General features: G+C 47.2%; 1 protein-coding gene across 1 annotated transcript in view; it reads right to left on the bottom strand.

The window, feature by feature from the left end:
* Positions 1 to 224: 224 nt before the first annotated feature.
* LOC138616875 (SH3 and multiple ankyrin repeat domains protein 1-like) overlaps positions 225 to 8,973 on the bottom strand; it is a 45,738-nt gene continuing 36,989 nt past the window's right edge. Inside the window, exons 22-28 of the mRNA XM_069691454.1 lie at positions 8,752 to 8,778; positions 8,601 to 8,657; positions 8,313 to 8,434; positions 7,594 to 7,720; positions 4,286 to 7,499; positions 3,289 to 4,185; positions 225 to 3,013 (exon numbers count right to left, since the gene is read on the bottom strand). Of these exons, the coding sequence (XP_069547555.1) occupies positions 2,962 to 3,013; positions 3,289 to 4,185; positions 4,286 to 7,499; positions 7,594 to 7,720; positions 8,313 to 8,434; positions 8,601 to 8,657; positions 8,752 to 8,778 (4,496 nt within the window). The 3' untranslated portion in view covers positions 225 to 2,961. The remainder of the gene's footprint in view (positions 3,014 to 3,288; positions 4,186 to 4,285; positions 7,500 to 7,593; positions 7,721 to 8,312; positions 8,435 to 8,600; positions 8,658 to 8,751; positions 8,779 to 8,973) is intronic.

Below are 8,973 nucleotides of genomic sequence, written 5' to 3'. Positions count from 1 at the left end.
GAAATTTTGAAGCGATGTGTTAACGTAACACTCTGCACCACCATCATTAAAGCAATAAATCAAAGAATGTCTCGAGGAGGAATGGTGTACATCTTTCCAGTATAAGTGCAAACACTTGTTGAGTCTTTGGAAAAGCACAGAAGCTGTTCTGATGGCACATTGGGCCCAGCATGTTTGTAACTGATGGTTTCTCCTTTAATTTGTCACACATGTAATTTGTACCAAAGAAAAGATCACAATGAAAACTGCACTCAAAGATTAGTCAGATAACAAGATAAAGCAACTTTTAAAATCCCTAATTAAAGCTATGTGTGTAGTGAGGAATGTTTTTCACCATTGACGTTTTCTTCACACTGTGCAAAGGAAAATGCTGCCTTGTGGCTTCATCTGCACAGAAAAAAATCTCTGACTTCTGTAATTTTGTTAATTATGAGCAGAACCCAGCTAGAAAAAAACAAAGAACGGGCAACCCGGACACCTGGAAAAAACTTTAAATAAACAACAGCATTATATTTACAATTTTCTCCCATGAACCTTAAACTGTCCACCATGCCAGCAAACAGTCTCGTATTCATCTCCTTCCAAGTTGTTTTTCATTTTCTTCGTGCCTTACAGGTGTCTTTGGGTTTGCTGCATGAATGCAGCTGCTGCTTGCTTTGAATTAAGACATCTCATCTTCTTCCTACCCTGTGAGCTCCAAACTTTTGTCCTATTAGCTCACCGAGCCTGATGGGAAAACAATCCTAGACCCGAAAACAATGTTGTGTTCAACCACCGCAGGGCTGCGACGAGCTGCTGCCAAATGACTCAATTGAAACACAGCACTTTAAAGCGGATCATTACGTGAATCTGTCAGAGGAGGAAATTAAAGGATAAATGAGAATCACGACAGGGCCAGAGTTTATTTTAGCATTTATTTCAACACCTTAGTTGTACCTCTATCATGTTGTTTATCAGTATATAGTATATTTTATTTTAAACAATTTTATATATATATATATATATTTATATATATATATATATATCCTTTTATCTCTGCATACTTATACTGTATGTAGTCATATTCGTTATGCATCTCACTAGACCTAAAATACTCTTTTAAATCATAGTAATGTAATGCTTTCTACACTACTGCTCAGTCTTTTCACCTCTTAGAAAAGCGCCCATCATGAGATAGTATCGAGGCAACTTAGCTGGAGAATAAAGAGCCATAATTTTAAACTCACATGTAGAAAATATGCATTAACTAACGTGTCAGCTTCACTGGGGTCACCACAGGGCGAGCAGTATAGAAAGCATTTACAGAAAACCCAAAAGGAAACATAAACAAAGCTTCAAAGAATTTGCCCACACTATTTGGAAGACGGAGATTCTTAAAAATGTTTACATACCTAATATTATAATCTTTATTATACTATATTTTTATGTTATCATTGTCATCGTCTTCATCATTACATACAGAGCTATAAATGATTTGTTTTTGCCTTACAGTTGAAGTCACTGCAGGAAATGGCTAAACTGGTATGTTAAAAAAAAAAGAATCCAGGATGTTCACCTAAATGTAACATACAGTATTTTATCACAGAAAGTTCCGTTTTAAAAATGGGTCAGAGCATTTCTTTTCCAGGGATAATGTGTGGACCAGGGAAACGTTGGGATTGTCAACTGTTGCAAGAAAGAAAAAAGTTTTCTGACCATTATAAATATGAATTGGAAAAGGCATCAGAAAGAGAGAGGCGAGAGCATTTGGCTACCAACGCAGGCTGACGAACACACACGCGCAAAAATCAGACACACTGACTCACGGAGGCTGAAGGTTGAGGGAGTTAGGCAGACAGAGAAGCAGTAAAAAGCCCTTTTTGATCACTGCACCTGCTGTGTGAGAGAGCCGTCAACATTATGGCATCGAAGAAGATGGGTCCATCCCTTGACCTGTGCTATGGCCATAAACACCAGTAAAGTCTAAGAAAAGATGCTCTGAGATGACATGCTAACCTCTTTCTGATTCCGCTCCTTCCTAGGATTTCCTCTCCTTCCTGTAGAATAATCAGGGAAAAACATTCACAACAAAATTTTCTCAGTATTTGTATGTCCTTATTATTCACAATTTGATTTCAACAGTAATAAATACCCTGACCAGTTGGAAATGAATGATTGCGATCAGCACTTAGTACAAAACAAATGGTTCTACTAATAGTGAATCCCGTTTAACATGTAAGATATATTTAGCGCTCGCAAAGTACATACATACAAAGCTTATTGGGGCATCCTTTGGGGGGAATATGGCAATTATATAAAAACAGTACTATTGTTGTCTATCATTTTCTTCTAGCATCATTTACAAACAAAACCCTTTCTATCATACTCAGACTTTGGCTCCAGAACTCAGCCATTTGATACTCTGATCTGCTTAAAGCTACAAACTGATGTTAGGATGTGGCCCTTATGTTACTGATTTCACCAGTTTCTGGCTCAGCCACAATCAATCACATTTAATTGGGCTTTGCCCTTTAAGCAGCAACTTTTCAGCTTCTCTTTGAACTCAGACTCAAGTTTTCTCATCGCTGCTGAGCAGCAGATGGTGTGAGAATCCATCTGTCAATGTGTGTGAGAGTGTAAGTGTGTATATGTGTGCTTATTCTTTTACAGCACAAAACGGTGTATTAATTAAATGCCTGTCCATCAAAAGTTTTAAAGTATATTTTCAGTTGAAGAGTGTCATCTTTAGAAATTCTGACTGTCTTTCTTGGCCAATAGTCTTTCCACAAATTTCAAAACAGTGTTCTCTACATGTAAAACAAATTTGAAAGACAACACCTTCCCCCACACACATCCATCACTTAGTCTTAGTTCAACCTGTTGGTGTCCACTGATCTTCTCTTGCAAATCTTCTGTTATTGTTCATCTTTGTCAATTTGTTTCTCTCCCTTTCTTTCACCTCTGAATCACCCCTTCACTCCCTCAGTCTGTGTCTCGGGGAGAAGAAGTGACATGCAAAGGAGAGGAGAGCCGCCTGGGGAGAGAAGGAGGCCAAATCAAAGAATAAGAATGGGAGGAAAAGAAAGAAAGATGGATCAAACTAAACAGGGTTGATAAAACACTGGTTAATAAAGAGAAAGGGATGGACAGAAGATGGGATAACTTATCAAATGATATGACTCTACTGAAGAAAGGGATGGCATTGAAATAATGAGACACTTTGACTTTCCTTCACCATCCAGTGTTTCCTTTTTGACCTTTTGACCCCGGTGCCTCTACGTGTTTCAGAGTCTATTCGTCCTCCCTCACCTGTCAGTGAGTTTCTTCAGCGCCCTCTCGATGTTCATTCGATGTCCCACACGTGTCACTCCCAGGTCCAAGAAGTCGTCCTTGGTGAGCGAAGGCAGATGCGATCCATCTATCTCATTGTCTATAAAACGCTCTCTGTGTTCACCCAGGTTTAGATAAGCCAGCCAGTCGGCAACGTCGTACTTGGTCCAGTAGGGCAAGGGTTTGATGGCAAACGGTTTGGCTGGTGGAGGAGCATTGAGGTGGGGGTAATTCACACAAGAGGGGCTAGGTGGCAAATGCATTGGGGAGGAGGCTCCAGAGAGAAAATGAGTGGGGGAGAGAGAGCGAGAGACGAGCAGCGGGTTTGGACTCGGCACACCTGATGGGGAGAACAGGGGAGGAGTTGAAGCCCTGTAGGTGTCTCCTAGAGGAAGGCCCGGAGATGGAGGAGTGAGGGGCCCTGGGAATTCAAAGGGGCTGTTGTAGACAGGTGTACTGGGAAGGATGGGGAGAGAGGAGGGTCTGGGAGGAGTCGGGTTTGGTTGTTCAGTGTTATAGATAAGAGGACTGGGAGCCCGGCGCCGGGAAACTGACGACCGCATCTCCTTAGTGGGGCTGCACTGAAAATCAAAAGTCTGCCTGCGCAACTTGGACCTATGCTTTGGCGACGTCGGGTATGGGCAGTAGGTTGGAGAATGAGGAGGATGAGAGTGAACCGGGGAGGAAGGCATCTGTGGAGAGGGAGATCGGGTCCAGTTGCGCTGCGCTGCGACTTGAGAGGAAGGTGAGACGGAAGGGGTGGCCGAGAGGTTGGGTGTCAGGATCTGACAATGCTGCGGGGAGGAGGTGGGTAACGGTGAGGTGGAGTGACCAGTAGGAGGGCTGTGAAATGCATCGGTGAAATCTGCTGAATACCTGAAAGACACAAAATGAACCAGAGAGGTTAAATTTACAACATTAATATAAAACTGTAGAAGAAATAAGCAGCAGAAAGGACTGGTTGATAAAAACAAACCTGTGCATGGTGGGTGACTTTGGCATGTGGCTATAGTCATCCATGCTCTTCATGCCACTCATGTGTTGCAGCTTGGAACTCAGTTCATTAATAATGCTGGCTTTCACACCAGAAAGCGGTGAGTGAAGTCTGCGGCTTTCCAAAACGATCCCACCTCTCTGGAGTCCACCTTGCTCGTGTTCCTCGATGTCACCCCAGCCCACTGATCGAGTGTCTATGGGCCTCTCTAAGCAGGCAGCCAGGGCAGAGCTAAAGCCATCCTCCATTTTGGACCGACTGTGCTTGTGCTTCCTTTCGTCTACGAGAGCTCCGTCTAAACTGGCCTCATCTGGGATGCTTTGTCTCTGTAGCTGCAAAGGAGCAGGGTTGGTGCTGTTCTGCCTACGTAGTGCTACAGGCGGACCCCTCCCTCCCCCCTCCTTGTAATGAGTCATCTTTGGAAACACAGGGTTTGCCAGTTTGGCGCTGTGCACCTCAAATGTTTGCCCACCTGAGTAGGTTGTGCAAGGATCCTGATGTTCACCGCCTTTTTCTCCCTCTCCCCCTCTCCCATCTCCTCCAACCCCTCCTCTCTCTCCTCTCAACCCGCTCAGTCCCAGCATTTCCAAATGGTGGTCACTGCTGCTGTGGCTGTCCAGCTCCTCAATCCCAGAATCCACCACTGCATCCTGCCAATCTCCGCTCTTGTGTATAATAGTGGTGTGATGAGTGTAGTCAGCAACTCTTCCCCCAGTGCTGAGGCCGACCTTGGGCCCGGCCATGGTCATGCTGTAGTCTGAGGATGCTGGAGAGGTTGTGGTGGTGGTAGCGGCGGCAGTTGCCGTCATGGTGGTGGTCGCATACGTCATGGTGGTGGTGAGTGCAGCTGTGCCTCGGTCCTGGGCTGTGGTATGAACGCCTACTGAGAAGTCGTTCGAGCCGCTGTAATAGGGGTGAGAATGGGACATGGGTTGGGGTCTGTGTAGTGACGAGGCGGGCAGAGCAGCAGCCGAGGCAGAGGTGGTGGAGGACGGAGGAAATATCTGTGGGGACGGATAAGATGGCGAGAGAGCTGACTGTGTGAGGTTAGCCACCTCGCTGTCATAGGAAGTCAGGCTGGAGGCAGCCGAGTCGCCGCCCTGCGAAGACTGCTGGGGAGCGTTTGAGGACTTGGTAGATGGAAGTGGGGGTGGAGGAGGTGGAGCAACAGAAGCAGAGTGTTGCCTCTGGTGCTGATAATGCTGAGAATACTCCTGCACTCTCTCGTTCTTACCATTAGCAAACTGTAAGGGAGGGGGCAAGGGATCTGCAAACACAAACTCATCATCTACGTCTATTGAGGGAGCTGGTGGTGGTAGAACCATAAGTCCCAGACCTCCACCACCCCCAGCTCGTGCCTCTCCCATAGTGTCATGTGTCTGTGCTGGGGCTGTTGGAACAGTGTACTGGGGTACGTAGCTGGTGTTGGGAGTGCTTTCCATCTGCAAAAAGGAAGGTCTGCGGGGGGCGGGTTGATTTGGTGGGGGAGGAGGCTGTATGTTTGGAGCAGGTCGGCTGTCGTACACCTCCTTTTCTCTCTCCCTGGGGCTCTGTGGGTAATACGGGGTTGAAAACTGGCTGGTTCTGTCTTCAGAAAATCTAACTCTAAGACCCTCCCTGGGTCCACCCTCCTTTTCTCTCTCTATCCTCTCGCCACCTCCTCCTCCCAAGCGCAATATCCTTGGCGACTGTGGCCGACTCAGAGATGCAGGTGAGGTGGTGGTGGTGGGGGAGGTCAGGTGGAGGGACACTGGAGAAGTGTAGGCCGATTGTGTTGGGGTTGCAAAAAGGGAAGGTGTCGGGGTCTGAACAGGGGTGGGGAAGGCTCCCACTGTGGACAACTGCCGGCCAAAGTGTCTCTCCTCTCGGCGTGTCCTGCGGTCGTCCTTTAAGGCTCTCTCTCTTGCAGCCAGGGCCAGGCCAAGTGGAGATGAGGGGTCCAGAACTTTCCCTGTAAGTGGGTGAATGAAGGTAGTAGTTGCTTGGATGCCATACACTGAGGGAGCAGACTTGGGCTGACCATCCTGACTGAGGACCGGGGAAGAATACTCAGGCAGGCCAAAGGCTGGGGGCATGCTGCTGGAATAGTTGACATAGTTGTCTCCAGAGAACATGCCTTCATCTATAGATTTGGAAGGCCGAAGTCGAGGGGTGGGCACCTCCATTTGTAAAGGCTGAATTCGCACCCCTGGTGCTCCTCCCTCTCCTGCTCCTGCTCCACCTCCTGCCTCCCCTTGGATGTCCTCCTCAGACGAGAGGAAGAAAGACGCACTCTTTCTTCTCATATCTCTAAAACGTTCTCTTTCCCTGCGCGCTCCTCCTCCTCCCCCAAATGTCACACCAAATGTTGAGGTGTAATCCAGGTTTTCCAGGTTTTGTTGCGAGGAAACAGAAGTGGCGACAGTCGATGAGGGCAAGGAAGTGGATGTAGGGGTTGGAGGTGGCAATGGGCTGAGTGGCGAAGGCAGGCTGCTATTGGGGATGTCTGGGGTTGCGTCTTCGGAGGTGTGGTCATCCACGTCCTGGGTGTGCTCAGCCTCCATGCTGCTACCCTGGCTGCTTCGACCACTGCTGCTGGTAGAGGGCGCTTTGACAATGATGGTGGGAATAGGGATGGAGCTCTTCTCTTTGGCTGCACCTCCTTTACCCCGATGCTGTCTCAGCCCATCCTCCACTTTCGACTGCTTCATCAAAGCTCCTCGACCTCCCCTCCTTGCAACCCCCCTGCCAACCCCTCCACCCTGCTCCCGATTGGACGCATGTGGGTGATGTTGCGGTGCCTGTTGAGCCTTAGGCTTAGCACTTGTTGGTGGCGTGGCACTGCTGTAGCCTCTCCTTAACCCTCCCATCTTGCCACCACCCCTCCTGGACACCTCTGGCTCTCTGGTGCACAGTCCTTCTGATTGTCTGCGGAGGGTGCTGACCATGACCTGCTGGTTCATCCCACCAGGTCCCCCCCTCTCCCAGCCAGCTTGAGTCGAATGCCCTGGCTGAGAGTGGAGCTGGTAGTGGGCTTGCGATACAGGGGGTATCGGCATTGCGGGCCCTCTCACAGGATGAGGGCCTGCAGATAAAGGTGGCTCTGGGGCAGACGTGTTAGGCGGTGGGGGGATTTCCTCCGGTCCCGGCACTGACAGGCTACGAGCCAGCTTCATAGCTGGTGGGTGGAGATACTGCCTTTCCTCCTCTGTTACACCTGAGCACAAAAACACGAGCAGTTATAAAAACGTTGAAAAAAAAAATCTCATATATTAAGCTGGCAGAAATCTTTCCATGACAATAGGCGTTACCAATAGATTTTTGACGCATCATGACTGCATGCTGAGGACCGTGGCCGGGTTGAAAATGAGCTTGGTTGTAGCCAAAACCTGGTCCGGGCTGTACCATACTCACGGAGGATTGCTGCTCGTACGGTTGCTTCCGGTGTCCAAACACATTTTAAACGGAGGAAAAGGGAGCAAGAGAATTTAAAGGAGGGAGTAAAGAGAAAAGAGGAAGAAAGGAAACGTTTATTCATTTGTTATCAAATCAAATTGATGCTGGCTGTTGAGCTAATGTTAAGTACATATACAGTACAGTACAGTACATTGCAAATACAGAGGAACCAGTCAGTCTGCGTATTTGTGCATCAGGCAACGGAGCACAGATGAATGGACACAACCTGACTCACACTTAAACAAATGTTTTCGTGTGGGTGGTCTGTTGTCAATCATTTTCCCTTAAGTGCAGGAGGGCAGGAGAAACCACACAGAGCTAAAAAAAAAAAAAAACGCGAAAGACCAAGTTGCTTTACAGACACCCAGCATTAGTCACTTCCATGACTAAATATGTGCTACTTCCCAATGCTCTTTTGTATATGTAAATCGGTACTACGGCACAGGGGGGGGATTCATAGCTGTATTATTTGTTCACATTTTGTTAACAGAAATTATTCCTAAAAAGCAAGCAGGACCCCCAGTTATAATGATGACCACAGCTGGGACCATTTCCCCCAAATTCCCAACAATACCTCATTGGAGACATTGGGAACAATGCTCTTGCTCCGGTCCCTTTTGCCTCCATGACCTCTTTGGCCCTGGTTGTCTGATGTAATAGTGTGTTGGGCAGCAGCCAAGATTTCATCCAGTTTGTCTGAAACAAGGACAGAGCAGGAGAGGGCGTGAAAAAAGCCAGAGAGGTAGTGGAAGGGAGCACAACAAAGGAACATGAAAGGATTTCAGTGAGCCTCCTCCTGTGCCCTTAAGGTTTAAAAACACCCTCTTACAGTATGACAAGAGCGGTGAGAGCGATTTCTTACTTAGCGCCATCTGATAGACTGTCCTCTTCTTATCAGGACCCTGAGAGGACTCGTATTCTGGAAAAGGAGGAGAAAAAAAGAGCATCAAACAGGCTGACTTTTAATTAAAGCTCAGGGGCTGATGGGGGTAATGATAAAGGTTGATATTCACCTGCTTTCTTTTTCCACGGAGAGGCCGCTGTTGCATAAATAATTCGGGAAACAGAAATTAGGTGTGACTAGAACAGCTATGTAGTCAGGTGTATAAAGCAAATGAAAGGATGAAATACATACTCAGACACATGTGATGGTGTGAATGCTGATGTGATGAGAGGGATGGTGATGGGGACAAAAATGATCATGAGAGCACACAAATCCTTGATTCTCCCACCTT

Source organism: Brachyistius frenatus, unplaced genomic scaffold (assembly GCF_029030835.1).
Source record: "Brachyistius frenatus isolate BFR_SWC_R1_liver_20210118 unplaced genomic scaffold, ASM2903083v1 Contig_11, whole genome shotgun sequence".
NCBI lineage: Eukaryota > Metazoa > Chordata > Actinopteri > Embiotocidae > Brachyistius > Brachyistius frenatus.
Note: the sequence above shows the minus strand (reverse complement) of the source record. Positions and strands in the feature narration are given on the sequence as shown.